Raw genomic sequence first — 15,643 nt, forward strand, 5'->3', positions numbered from 1 at the left:
ACACACACACACACACACACACACACACACACACACACACACACACACACACACACACACACACACACACAGATGAGGAAGGAGACCCAAGCTGCACACCTAAGCAGGATTATGTTTAAGTCTACAGAGAAGAGCTGTATAACAGCCTAGAAAATTTTTAGTACAAATTAAAACATCAGAAGATTAGAACGAGAATCATATCTCTCAGAGAAAAACATATTCCTTCCACAAATAACATAGTAAAGATATGAAAAAGTAATACCTAATCAGGCCATGTAACAAAACGTTCTTCCACTCCGTAGATTCCTTCCAGTGCTCTGGTGCGCTCTCCCACTAGTGGCCAGCAGAGGGCGCGTACCATAGGCCCCACTTCTCTTCCGCTTCAGGTGTAAAGGCCCACACTATGTGGATTTGGCAGTTAGTGCAAGAGTTGTTCAAATATTTAGAGTCAGTCTGTATTAAAAGCACAAAAGTCTCTCTATTTTTATAATATAAAATGTAGATACCACAAGTCTGGTAAGAGCAAAGACAGATCCCAGTGGAAAGGAATCTGGAGAAGCAGAGACCACACATCCTTATCTCATGAGGTCATGAGCAGACTTCTTGATCATCCTGAAAAGTGAAATATTTAAAAATCCAGGCAAAAGAACTCTCTCTCTCTCTCTCTCTCTCTCTCTCTCTCTCTCTCTCTCTCTCTCTCTCTCATCATATACGTCTGCTTCAGAAAAACTGATGTGGGATTCCCCTCTGTATGCTATGATTATGTTTAATTGCCATTGGTTATTAAAAAAGCTGTTTTGGCTTAGTAAATAAAGCCAGGGGGGGAATTCAAACAGAGATAGAGAAACTAGGTGGAATCAGGGAGATGCCCTGTAGCTGCTGAAGGAGAAAGCGCCAGCTGCCAGCCAGAACCTTACCAGAAAACTACAGCCTTGTGGTGATACACAGATTGATAGAAATGGATTAAGATATAAAAGTTAGCTAGAAATATGCCTAAGCTATTGGCCAAACAGGATTGTAATCAACATAATTTCTGTGTTATTAATTGGGTCTGGGTGGCTGGGAAATGAAAGGGCAGTCTCCCACTACAAAAGACTATATAAGCCTCTTTTTTTAAATTTTTACATTAGAGAATCAGTATTATCTGTGGGGGCAACTATCAGCAATGTTCATGAAATCAAACAAACACAGAGAAGGACAAACTGATGAGTCAATGGCCCGAACTTACTGCCAGGGATGGAGCCTTGGCTGAGGGTGAAGGGAAAATGCTCAGAGAAAAAGGCTAAGGACCACTGTGTTAGCAGTGGAGCCCAAGGAATGGGGAGGGGCAGGAGCTGACCCTCCTGATTTTTGTGTCTTGTGTAATTTTGTCAGTAATCCACTTCCTAGACAGACATACACTTTGTTTTAAAAATAAAAATCAAAAATTCACATTATAGTCAAGATAACTAATTATTTATCAATTAAAATCTCTACATGTAACAGACTAAAAGTAAATAAACCCATTTCCCTGATTAAATTTGGCAATGAGAATATAAACCAGAAAAGTATTTCTGTTAGGCAGTTTGATAAATGGGGATTTTCATTTAGTTAAGATCTAAAGCTATTTTACTAGATATGCTAGAACAGCCTAGAATTCAAAACCTAGGGAAGACGAGGCAGGAGGACAGTAAGTTCCTGGGATAAGTGATAGGAGTTTGCCCAGCCCCCCTACACATACACAAATGGTCAACTAAAAAAACACATAAAATAAGAAACAAACCCTATCACTAAGGCCTGGAACGATAAGGTGCAGAGGATGGAGCAGGCATCTCTTCAAAACTGAACACACAGGTACACATTCAGATACGTAACATGAAAATACAGATGGTACCAGAGGGGAAGTTCCAACGTGAGGGACTTCTGTTTGGAATTAGGGATGTCCTTTCTTCTTCCTTTCTCCCCCGTTCACTTTCCTACGGCAGCACTGGGGCAGTGGGAGATCCTGGAACCAGATCATTGCGCTCTGGTTCACAAACCAAACACAACCCTGACTCTGTTTCACGGCTGCTGCTGCTGAGCCGAAAATACACTGACAAAGGCAACACACAGAGAGGGGCTATTGCCTTTCACCTAGTTCCAGATTCCATGCAGTTCATCATTGCAGGAACCCGAAGCAGCTGCTTACATCTACATTCAAGAGCACAAAGAAATGAGTGCATGCACGCTTGCTGCACAATTCCCTTTCCGGTCATACAGTTCAAGGCCCAACCCTAAGATGGCGCCACTCACGTTCAGGATGAGTCTTTCCACCTCAGCTGACCAAAACTAGAAAAACCTCTCACAGACATACCCACAAGCCAACCCAACCCAGACAATCGTACACTAAGCCTCTCTTCTCAAGTGTATCAATTTAACAATGAAACAAACCAAATAAACTTGTACCTAATACCCCATTTTTTCCTATGTCACTATCTGCACCTTTTGCAAACTTTCAAAAGTAATTTATTTTTATATCATGTGCATTGGTGTTTTGTCTGATTGTATGTCTGTACGAGGGCATCGGATCTCCTGGAACAGGACTTACAGACAGTTGTGAGCTGTCATGTGGATGCTGGGAATTGAACCCCGAGTCCCCTATAAGAGCAGTCAGTGCTCTTAACTGCTGAGCTATCTCTTCAGTCCCACTATCTCTATTTTTAAATTCAAAGAGAGACACAGACTGTTTCCTAAGCATGTGCATGTCTTCTTCATATGCTGCTGCTTTATCTTAGTGGTTTTTCCCCTTTTATATTTGCAGAAATTTATTTTATAGTTTCACAATGTTCCATTGCTCTCACTCTTTGGGTCTTGATACCTGTGTTGTAAATGATGGCTCTCCTTCCCATAAAGGCTCCTTGCTCTGCGCAGATGATACTAATTGTGAGCTTGTAAATTTAGAGGCTATTTGTTAATGTAGAGCTTAACATGTCCACAATTACCAAAGTGGTCCACAATTTTGCATTAAATCCAGCAACAGTTTGTAACATTTCACCATCCTAAACCCAGTTTTATGTCCTCTCTAGACTACTGTTGGTGCTCTCTCCCAACTTTGGCCTTCCATTCTACAAGAAATGAAGTTGGCCCCAACATTCAGAACTCTGGGAAAACTGGTATATCAAGTCACAGCCCCATACAACAGCTTCTAGGTAATGCACAATTTTTCTAGTCATAACTTCCATGAACAATGTCCAGTTTTGCATAAACTTCATGCTAGTTTCTTGTCTTGAAACTAATGGACACATGGATTGTTATTATCAGAGAGAAAAAAAAATAACCCTTTCCTAGGTCCCCTGCTTTCCTCTGAGTTTGGCTTCTTCTTTGTCCAGCACAGGAGATGCCTTGCTCTCAAACTGCCCTGTCTACTCAGGGTCTGCTGTTTTCTCCTGTTCTGCATCAACTCAATCCAGTGTGCTGCAAGAGGTCTCTGAATATATTCCATATTTTAGAGGTGTCATACTAACAAGAACCACTATATATTTCTTTTAAGTTTGGATACTCCATACCATTGATTCAACTCTATAACCCTAAGAAAATTACAAGTTTGGGGACAATTACCATGCATGTAAGATGCTGACAACAGGAGGGACAAGGTGAAGGACCACGGACATTAAAAATATCATTTAACAAGTCTTAGTAGTAAAGAGATCTTTGTATTTTAACATTGTAATGAAAAATGTTTCTAAAGTTCTATTATTTCTACATTTATCTATAATATAATATTTAGGGCTGGAGACAGGACTCAGCTGCTAAAGGCTAAGCTTACAACCAAAAATATAATATAATATTTATAGGACTTCATTTTAAATTATGATAATGACTTCAAAGGACTTATAAAACATTATCCTTGAACTGGTATAGTCTTAAGACTATAAAATTACACATTTCTCTTCCCCCTTCCATCTTCTTCTTTGGTTCCACAGTTTGGAGTTAAATTTTCAATCACATTCTCACATATCTTAACATTAATGTTATGGAAGAAGGAAGGAAGGAAGGAAGGAAGGAAGGAAGGAAGGAAGGAAGGAAGGAAGGAAGGAAGGTCAAAGCACGCCGCTGACCAAGGAACTTGTGTATGATTCTTTTCAAATGCTTGTCTCATAGTTTTCAAAGTCAAATTTCAAGGGCCTATAGAAGAGCCTCCAGCACACACAATATATTAAATCGAAGCCAATTAGCATTAAAGAAGAAATGGCGAAGTTTTGAAAAGTACCTCATGGAGTCTACCTACCATGTGTGCATTCATCTCATTTCAATCATTTCTTACTTCTAAAAAGCACAAACTCTAATGCGCTTGATTTCCCAGACAGCAAAACAAAAGGGCAGGTGGCAAACATTCCTGTAAAAATGTGTATAAATTTGAATTTCTCTTGGAAAAATACTGAGGAATAAAATGGCCAGGTGATATAAAAGGTATGTTTAACCCAACTGCCTTTTAAACATTCTACATAATTGTATGTAATAGACCCAGCAGATTCACATTCTTGCCAATAGCTATATTCTCTCTCTCTCTCTCTCTCTCTCTCTCTCTCTCTCTCTCTCTCTCTCTCTCTCTTTCTGAGACAGGGTTTTTCTGTAGCTTTGGAAACCATCCTGGAACTTGCTCTTGGGCTGGCCTCAAACACACAGAGATCCACCTGCCTCCGTCTCCCGAGTGCTGGAATTAAAGGCGTACACCAACACCACCCCGCTATATTCACTTTTGAAACAGAAAATATTGCACATTGTTTACGTACTTAAATAAAAATTATGCTTCGTCAGAGTAAAAATGTGAAGAAAGCACAAAACCTTACTGTGGCATTCAAAGCTAAACCACACCTGTGGCGTTCAAAGTTAAGGTAGCCAAAGAGTTTCAGACTGTATTTAGATGTTTATAAACTATAACAATAATGATGTTTTAAATTATTTCACTGTATTGTATCATATCTAAACATTTCTAAATATTAAAATATTAATATTCACTTTAAGACTTTAAGATAAAGTAATATGCATGCATTGTCTTCTTAGGAATCTTGAAATGTTGTTATATAATCCCAACTAACACACGGATCTAAAAGATAGTTACTTGTTTTTAACCAAACACCAACCACATTAGGTCAAATTCCTTAAACATCTAAAACAGATACCAAGGGTTAGATAATGATATAGGTGAAAACAGTAATGATTATCGGTCTAAATGTCACTGTTGAAGACTGGGGATATGGACATGCTACTCATCCTCATCAATACAACAAACAAAACCAGAAGCACTTGCTATGTACCAAGCATGATTCTGAGATCTTTGCATACACATTCTATATCCTCAAAATAACTGAGCTATGTCACTGTAATCTTTTTTTTTAAGATTAGAAAACTGGCGTTGGATAATTTAAACAATGACCCAAAGGTGAGTTATAAGGCCAGGATTCAAACTCAGTAAGTCTAGCTCCAAACACAAGCACTGAGTCCTTTCTGTTTTTCAAAAGGCCTACCTCTTCCTTCACCAACAGTCTTCCATAGATATAGATAACTATTCTGAAACTCTACAAGCATGTGTATTTTATGCCATCTTATAGGAAAGTGTATTCATAAGTGTACTGTTTCAACTGACTGAGAGTTCAGGCCTGGCTCAGACAATGTGGAGTAAAGTCCTAGACCTGTGAGCAATTGTGATCAGAAGGATACCATATTCAAAGTACACAGTACAGTGCTGACCTGGAAGTAACTGAGTAAGCTAGCAAGATTACTAATATTAGTACTGATATTAGTTCTATCTGCTCTAAACAGTTTTGAAGAGAGTTGCTTCTAATTTAAAATGTGACAGTTAGATTGGAAATATGACAGATTGGACAAATAGGTTTGCAAAAGAAAGCTCTCCTAAGCTTACATTGTCTAAAAAATTTGTGGCACTGACTCTCCATAATATAGAATGGTGGTAAAAACTAAAGTGTAGGTACATAGAACAACAGCAAATGCAGACAATAAAAGCTTAATGAGAATTAGTTAATTCTTGAAATTTGAAGTATTATAAGCAGAAAAGTCTTCAAGGAAGAAGACTTGAAATTCCTGAGAGCCAGCTTTAGGAACTACATCCAGTTCTAGTCTTGGAAGGCTGCTCTAGAGAACAGTTGGACCACACAGGCTTCACGGTGGAAAGCAGGAAGTGATGTAGTGATGGAGGTAAATACAGTACTCAGAAATTGCTGGGGCCACATTATCTTTTACCTGCAGGACAATGTTGGCAAGCACTTACTAGTATCTGGAGATTTCTCTTCTGACTTCCCAAACAGAAATTCATACTTGGCCTTGGCAACACTCTGGGAATGTGCTGATGCAGTGTTACCCCAAACAAATGTCTCTGCCTGCAGTGAGAGCAAAACAAAGGCGTCATTACAATACAACGGAACAAATAATAATTACCCAAGAAGAAAATGATCAAACAAAGGCGTCATTACAATACAACGGAACAAATAATAATTACCCAAGAAAAAATGATCAAACGCTCGTGATGCATAATCACTCAAGATGAAACAAGAAAAATCAGAATACCATTGGGATACACGATTTCAGCAGTGAGCCCTAGACGAAGCACAGTATGCACATGACGTGCACGGAGAAGACAAGAACAGGTGAGAAGATGGCCGTGACTGTGGAGCAAGGCCATGATAAACTGCTCTAAAGCCTTTATGTGGCTGGGGAGAGCTCAGTTTGTGATATGCTTGCTATATACACGTAGAGACCAGAGTCCAATATCTCAAATTTAGGGTTAAAAAAAGCAGGTGTTGGAGACATGAGTTTGTAGCCACAGCCCTGGGAAGCCTGGTGGGCCAGCCTGGACTACTCAGTGAACTGCAGAACAATGAGACTCTGTTTCAAAGTGATTGGCCCCTGAGGAATGACATCAGCGGGTGACCCCTGGCTTTCACATTCAATCTCACAAACATGTATCCACTTTAACAGGCTTCACGTGCATACATAAACTGAAAGTTTATGTTACTTTTTAGCTATTAAAAACTATCTTACAAGCTGGACTTGATGGCATAAAGACCCCAGCACTCAGGACACAAAGGCAGGTGGATCTCTTAATTTTGAGGCTAGTCTGGTCTACAAAGTAAGTGCCAGGACAGCCAGGACCACACAGAAAAACGCTGCCTCGGAAAAAAAAATAAAAAATAAACAAACAAAAATTATTTACTTATGCTATTTTTCTGAATGATCAATATCACTCAGTCAAAATTTAAATATTTCTCTCTATGGGGTTGGTGATTCACCCCAAAAAGAAAGTAGTTTTTCTCCAAAAACGACCACATCTGTACATGAGAAACACCATGCAGCTAGGCAAGGCATACACAGGACTACCAGCCCCTCCACTAATGCTATCTATCTTAAATTTCAGCATCTGCCCAGTGTCCTCTGTAATTCGAAAAAAAAAATGCTCTTTAAAGGAAAGCTACAGTGGGAAAGGTGGTTCAAATTAAGATTTTGAATTCCCAAGACTTTCCTGACTACTTTAGACAACTGTCAAAACTTGAGGGGCTCCTATTTCTGGCCTAAAATTAAGTACTGAGATCTATAGACATCGGAGAGTCATTGTCTTGCCTCTACTGTGAATGAAAACGTCCAGATCCTGTTTTCATTCCCAAGAGGAAGGCTTGCACACCCAGTATATGAAGAGATTAGAGAAGGATTTTATCAATAGCTTTTACTTGGCTACCAGGTGACCTTCAAGGATCCTTAGAATGCCTACACCAATTTCTATCTTGACTATGAAACATCTATTCTCATGTCTGACCCACAACTGACTCTGCTTCCTGGGGGACAATAACATTCAGGGTTATATGAACAACCAAGGAGCTAGCTACTTGAAGCAAGATTATCTTAGAACTCGTATTACAGCCTTTGAAGCAGAAATGATTGGTAAGTATAGAAGCCCAGTTACAATGCCATCACCCCACTACAGACCAGTTCAGCATGTGGTATCACCTGTCAGTGTCCCCCATCACCTTGATCTTCTGTATCATTATCAAAAAGTTACCTTGCAGAATTTTGAAGCAGAATTCCTAAAAATAACTCTGTAATCATTTAATGTTCAGATTGCAAAATTCATCTTTGGAAATTCTTCTTCGCGTAATGTGTTTAACAAGTATAGGTTAATTATCCTTTTCCCCAACAGAGAGAAAATAATCACAATCTGTGTATTTAGAGAGCTTCTGCTAATAAAAGAGGAGCTCCCCTAGGGATTCCCAACAGAAAGTGACCTAATTTGAAAGATGCTTATGGAAGGCTCTCTGAGTAGGTGATGCCTGCAGAAATGGTAAGAAGTGATGATGGGTAAGGAGAGAAACATAGAGTACACAGAGGGGCATTTGAAAACGACTAGCCTATGTATACTAAGAGAAGGCCAAGAGGCACAGAACAGGTAAGGGGGCAGCTCAGAGACCCACAGACAGAGCAGCATGGATCAGAAGCAGTGATTAAACAAGCATGGAACATTTGGGGAAGGAAGTCTCATCTTGATCAGGTGACTTTTGGCTGTCTCACATTGACAATAAAAACAATAACCAGGGCAGTGAGTATATGGAGTAATAATTTAAAGCATACTTGTATATGGAGTAATAATTTAAAGCATACTTCTCTATGAGTTTTAAACACATCAATGGGGAGAAGACCCCCACTATCAATGCTGGAAGATGGAGGGAGAGCTTACCCTGTGGTCATAAGTGTGGGAGAGCCATCCCTGACGTCCACCAGCTGCAGAACTGAGCCAACACTGTTAGCTCAGGTGTGTGTGAGCCAGCCTCGAAATGGTGACCATAGGACAGTTGTCCCCATTACTCATCAATGCCTGAGATGGGTGGGATAGATGGCCCTGTGGTCACAAGAATGGCAGAGCCATCCCTGACCCCTATCAGCTGAGCAGTCCCTCCACCTCGCCAGGGCAGCACAATAGAGCCAACATGGTTAGCACACAGATGAGTCAGCCACGAAACTGCGACCATAGGAGAGCTGTCCCCATTTCCCATCTGGCAGCCTAACCCTAAAGATGCCCAGGCGCAGACCCAGGGTTATAGCTTAGCTGGCCCCAACATCCACTCCGTCTATGATCCGCTGGAGCACGTGAAGGAAGCTGACCCACAGACCCAAAGCTGCAGGATTTTCAAAATACAGGACACGAGTGGGATGTTCAGGAAGGGGCCCAGCATTGAATGTGTAGTGGACCAGACCAATGTCTCTGTGAAGAACACTTGCAGGTAGAGATATATGAACAAAGGGTATACAGCATGACCTATTGGGTCGCACTGCAGCTTCCATGATGAGATTTTTAATTTCTTCACTTTTCTTTCTTTTTTCTCTTATATTATTTTCTCCATTTTTCTTTTTTGTTTTTTGAATTTTGTTATATTCAGTGGGGTGGGGGAGAATTTGCAGGGGCAGAGGGAGAATGTGAAGGGACAGGGAATGAATGAAATCAAGATACCTGATATGAAAAATACATAGAATAAATAAATTTTATTTAAAAAATACTGATACAAGGAAGTTCTCAAACATTAGCACAAATTAACATAATCCATAACCCATAGCACTTATTAAAACACACGTCTGTGGTGTAATCAAGAGCTTCAGAATTAGGTAGTACAGAGCCTGAAAATGTGCATCTTCTAGCATCCAGGTGATGCTGATGATTCTTAATTCATTGCCTGCGCCACAGCTCCTGATTGGTGTGCTTTTCATACTTTATGGTATGTAAGAATCAACTGGAGGTCTTACTAGTGGCTGTGCTGGTCTGGTATTGAGCAGACCACATTTGAGTATCTACACTTGCAGGCCCTCTCTAAGCTGGAGAGTGAAGCAGTCAGCGTTAAAAGCATACTCAGATTCTCCGAGAAGGAAATATTTTTAAGGGCTGCTCTATCTAGGAGTAACACAAATGAAAGCATCTCAATCTGACAAAGTGCTCCATTATTTTGGCAACTGTGGGGACCCCTATATCCAGGCTCAAATCAAAGCATTCCTATCCCTCCACTCACGAAGTGAAGTAAAACTCATTCTCCCCACATCAGTCATCTTACGACTGTGAGGCCTGCTGATGCTGCTCTTCCCATGCTAATGCTTTTAAAATTTCACCTCTCTCTAGAGTAATTTGTACAGATATTTGAAATAATCAGCTTGATTAAAGACACACATGATTCAGTAATATTTTTTTCAGTCTATATTACTACTTGAATAAAACATATTCCCTTTGCTTTATCACAATTAATTTAGGAGCATAAATCTCTTCAATAAGCATACAGAATTGGAACTGTGGATGAGTTCAGCAGTAGGAGTTCATGTTTAGCATGCATGACAACCTAGATCCAACCCTTGACACCTAAAATACAAATTAAATGATGTAAAGGACTTATATCTCAAGTTATATGATGAGGACTAAAGTCCGGCTCAGCAGGTACCAGCTGCTCCTCAATACTCCATACATTCTACACTTGAGAATCCCTGCTGTGCAAGAGTACTATAGAAACTGTATAGCTGACACATGGTGACACATGCTTGTGGTTTTGACATTCAGAAGACTGAGGAGGGAAGGTTGGCAACTCAAGGTCAAACTGATCTATATTGGGAGACACTACGTACAGCCACTTTGGAAATCAGTATGGCGATTTCTCAGAAAATTAGGAAACAATCTCCCTCAAGACCCAGCAAAACCACTCTTGGGCATATACCCCAAGGACATGTGCTCAACTATGTTCACAGCAGCTTTATTCATAATAGCCAGAACCTGGAAACAACCTAAATATGCCTCAACCGAAGAATGGATAAGGAAAATGTAGTAAATTACACAATGAAGTACTACACAGAGGTGAAAAAACGATGGCATCTTGAAATTTGCAGGCAAATGGATGAATCTAAAAAAAAACCATATTGAATGAGGTAACCCAGACTCAGAAAGACAGATATAATATGTACTCACTCATAAGTGGCTTTTAGATATAAAGCAAAGAAAAACCAGCCTACAGTCCACAACCCTAGAGAACATAGACAACAAGGAGGACTCCAAGAGAGACAAACATGAGTCTACACAGGAAGGAGAAAAGGACACGGTCTCCTGAGTAAACTGCAAGTATGGGGGCACAAGAGAGGGTAGGAGGAGAGGCGGAGGAGAGAAGGGGAATGGAGATATATGTGTAGCTCAATAAAAATAATAAATAAATAAAATAGATAAACATTAAATTTTTAAAAAAAGGAAAGAAGGACAAAAAACCAAAAATCCAGCATTACAATGAACATCTTTAATCTGGATCTAAAACATTTTAGGCACTGACAAAACACCACAAAAAGAAAATTCCACATCCAACCTCATGTTGCAGGACAAAGTGAAAATGAAGGCACAGTAAAAATGTTAAGTGAAATTTCTTGCAGACCATGGATATATGGTATATATAAAATGTAAGGCATCTCATTATACACACACAAATATTTCCATACTAAAACTTCCATCAAAGTCTAACTACTCCTAATCCCATCCATTCTCAATGGGAGATACAAAATTTGTAGTTCAATTTTTTTGAGAGTCTCTCTAGTTCTGAAGTATAGTAATTCTTCATATTTCTGAACCACCTTCACAGACTTCATTACAGAGTAATTAGCAGTTTTTCTTTGTGATAAGTTTACAGTGGTGAGATCACCAATGTATATCATATTTGCTGTGCAGACAAGCACAAGAACATCAGTAAAATCTCAGCCTCAGAGAGCGACTTCTGTGGGAGCAGGTCAGAGTCATCAAGCTCTGCAGGCCCCAGTGAGAGAACTCCTTGGGACCAGGCCAAGCCAGTGTGCTCTCAGTGGGAGCACGCCCTAGCCGGCAACCTCCTCAAGAGCAGGTACAAGCCAGTGACCTCCAAGGTATCAGGCCCAAGCTAGCAACCTCTGCAGGAACAGACTTGAGCCAGCAACATCCACAGGAGAAGCCCTAGCCAGTGACATCTTCGGGAGCAGGTCCAAGCAAGTGACCTCTATGGGAGCAGGCATGACAACCTCAAGGATTGCAGAGCAACTTCCAGGAGCACCAAGGGACTTTCAGGGATGCCGCCAAGCGACCTCCAGGGTGACTGAAACCATGGCCCCAGCTCCACCACAAGTAGCAACAATCTGAGCCTTGGATCCACTGGCACCGGGAAGAGTGATCACCAGAGACATGGCCTCAACTATACCAATCAGAGGAAAAAATGGGTAGATAAGGTAAGAACACACTTAACATCACAAAGAGCAACACAGCACCACCAAAAACTAGTGGCTCTCCAACAGCAAGATTTGAACACACCAGCAGAAGAAAATGACCTAAAAAATAACTTTAGGAGAATGTTTGAGACCCTAAACCAAAAATGAAAACCTCTCTCAAAGAAATGGAAGAAAAGACAAACAAAAATTGGAAGAAAGTAAAACTCTCTTTAAAAAATCAAGAAAAAGCAATCAAACAGGTGAAAGAAACAATTCAAGACTTGAAAACAGAAATAGATAAAATAAAGAAAACACAAACTGAGGGAAGGATGGAGATGGAAAATCTGGGTAAACGAACAGGAACTACAGAGACAAGTACTAACAACAGACTACAAGAGATAGAAGAGAGAATCTCAAGCACTGAAATACAATAGAGGAAATATACTCACGAATCAAAGAAAACATTAAATCTAATAAAAACTTAACACAAAATACCCAGGAGATATAGACCAAAGAAAAGTCCAAAGCTAAAACTGATGGGAACAGAAGAAGAAGAAGAAGCCCAACTCAAAGCACAGAAAATATATTCAACAAAATCATAGAAGCAAATTTTCCCAACCTAAAGAAAGATGTGTATATGAAGATACAAGAAGCTTAAAGAACATCGAATAGACTGGACCAAACAACAACAAAAGTCTCCTTTACACATAACAATCAAACAGTAAACATACGGAATAAAGAAACAATATTAAGAGCTGCAAAGGAAAAGAGCCAAGTAATATATAAAGGCAGACCTATCATAATTATACCTGACTTCTCAATGGAAACCATGAAAGCTAGACGGTCCTCGTCAAGCGTTATGCAGACATTAAGAGACCTCGGATGCCAGTCTGCACTACTTTACCCAGCAAAACTTTCAATCACTATAGACTGAGAAAACAAGATATTCCATGACAGAACCAGATTTAACTAATACCTAGCCACAAACCCAGCCCTACACAAAGTACCAGAAGAAAAACTTCAGCCCAAAAAACACAGATATTAGATGACCTCACAGCAGCAGAACCCAAAGAAGGGAAGTACACACACAATAGCATCACCAAAAACAAAAACTAAAATTACAGGGACTAGCAATTACTGGTCATTAATAACCCTTAAAGTAAATGGACTCAACTCACCTATAAAAAGGCACAGGCTAACGGAATAAATACAAAAACAGAATCCATCCTTCTGCTGCATAAAAAAACACACCTCAACCTCAAAGACAGACATCACCTCAGAGTAGAGTTGGGAAAAAATTTCCAATAAATGGACCTAAGAAACAAGCTGGTGTAGCTATCCTAACATGTAACAAAATAGACTTCAAACTAAATCAACAAAAAGAGACAAAGAAGGACATTTCATATTTGTCACAGAAAAAAAAATCCATCAAGAGTAAACCTCAATAATGAAATCTATGTTCCCAACACAAGGGCACTCTCATATGTAAAAGAAACACTACTAAAGCTTAAGTCACATATTAAACCCCATCCACTAATAGTGGGAGACTTTTAACAGCCTACGGTCACCACTGGACAGGTCTGCCAGACAGAGACTTAACAGAGAAATAAGAGAACTCAAATGAACTTACTATATAAGACATCTATAGAACATTTATCTAAACATAAAAAAAATACATTCTTCTCAGCACCTCATAGAACCCTCTCAAAATTGACCATATACTTAGATAACAAAGCAAACCTCAAAGATACAAAACAATTAGAATAACCCCATGTATCTTATCAGATCACCATGACTTAAAATTAGAATTCAACAGCAAAACTAATTTCAGAAAGCCCACAAACACATGGAAATTACACAATGCTCACTCGAATTACCAATGAGTCAAGAAAGAAATAAAGGAAGAAATTAAAGACTTCCTAAAATCCAACAAAAGGACCATACAACATACCCAAATTTATGGGACACAAAGAAAACAGTGTTAAGAGAAAAGTTCACATCACTAAAAATGCCTATATAAACAAGCTGGGAAAATCCCACACTAGTAAGTTAACATAACACTCAAAAGTTCTAGAACAAAAGAAGCAAACTCACTCAGAAGACTATAGGGTAAGAAATAAATTGAGAGCTGAAATCAACAAAATAGAAACAAAAAACACAATACAAACAAATCAATGATCTCTTTTTGGTGTCTTATTGTTCTAGCTAGGACCTCAAGAACTTTATTAAATAGATATGGAGAGAGTGGACAACCTTGTCTTGTGCCTGATTTCAGTGGAATCACTGGGAGTTTCTCTCCATTTAGTTTGATGTTGGCTGTTGGCTTGCTGTATATTGTCATTATTATGTTTAGGTATGTTCCTTGTATCCCTGCTCTCTCCAAGACCTTTATCATGAAGGGATGTTGTATTTTGTTGAAAGATTTTTCAGCATCTAATGAGGTGATCATGTGGTTTTTATTTTTCAGTTTGTTTATATGGTGGATTACATTGACAGATTTTCATATGTTGAACCAAAGTCAGTCAGTTGAGTATTGCAGATTGCTTTGGCCCAGAAAACGTTAAGAGCTGAATTGAACAACCACTATAAAAATAATATTTCACGACTCACTTAACACCAACACTCAATTCCAACATTCCACATTTGATCTTGTTTAATCCCATCTGTCCTCATTATCCAGCAAAAGCCAAGTCCACTGAAAACATGGTACTGTGTACACACCAACCAAACACAGGCAGGGACCTGAAGCTCAGGGCTAATATATTTCAGAAGTATGGTTAGGTGTTCCTGGCTGTTGCATTTTGAGTAATTCATGTTGAAGCCCTAATCCCCATATTCCAAACATGAGTGTATTTGGAAATCATTACAAGATCATGAGAACAGGTCCTAATCTGGGGTAGCTGATGACCTTCTAGGAAAACAAGATTAGAGACACAGAGAGATAGACAAAGCAACAACCACATGAAGACAAAGCAAGAAGTAACCACCTAAAGTCAAGGAAAGGGGCCTCAGTAGTAACAACACAAGAGATGGCTGATCTCTAAAATGAGACAATTCATGTCTGCTGCATAAGCCACTCAGTCTGTGGTATGTTAACATCCTAGCAGACACACAGCAAACCTGAAATAACTAAAGGCAAAACCACAGTTGTCTATGGTGGACACATGGGAAATCTCGGTCATCTTTCAGGGTTCTTAGTCTCATTAATAAAAAAATTTAAGACTAGAGTCAAAAGGAGGCTCAAAGACAGTTTTATTAGTTTGAATGAAAAACCCCAAGGCAAACCTGTTGTAAACTGCAGATGCAGCCGAGAGGAAGAGGATGGAGATGGCTGGAATAGTCATTTGAGGGGCACAGCGCTCAGATCCATAATCAAGAAGCAATAGGATGGTGGGGAGAGGGGATTTAGAGAAAGAATAAGAAAGTTCAAGATGCT

General features: G+C 39.5%; 1 protein-coding gene across 3 annotated transcripts in view; it reads right to left on the bottom strand.

The window, feature by feature from the left end:
• The window catches only part of Psd3 (pleckstrin and Sec7 domain containing 3), a 457,750-nt gene that overhangs the window by 312,952 nt on the left and 129,155 nt on the right, over window positions 1-15,643 (bottom strand). For 2 of the 3 annotated variants that reach the window (XM_026789576.1, XM_026789577.1), the window contains exon 2: window positions 6,248-6,356. The exons of the other annotated variant lie outside the window; for it this stretch is intronic. In XM_026789576.1, coding sequence (XP_026645377.1) covers window positions 6,248-6,356 — 109 coding nt within the window. The remainder of the gene's footprint in view (window positions 1-6,247; window positions 6,357-15,643) is intronic. 3 annotated transcript variants of the gene reach the window in all.

This window comes from Microtus ochrogaster, unplaced genomic scaffold (genome assembly GCF_000317375.1).
Source record: "Microtus ochrogaster isolate Prairie Vole_2 unplaced genomic scaffold, MicOch1.0 UNK23, whole genome shotgun sequence".
Taxonomy (NCBI): Eukaryota; Metazoa; Chordata; class Mammalia; order Rodentia; family Cricetidae; genus Microtus; species Microtus ochrogaster.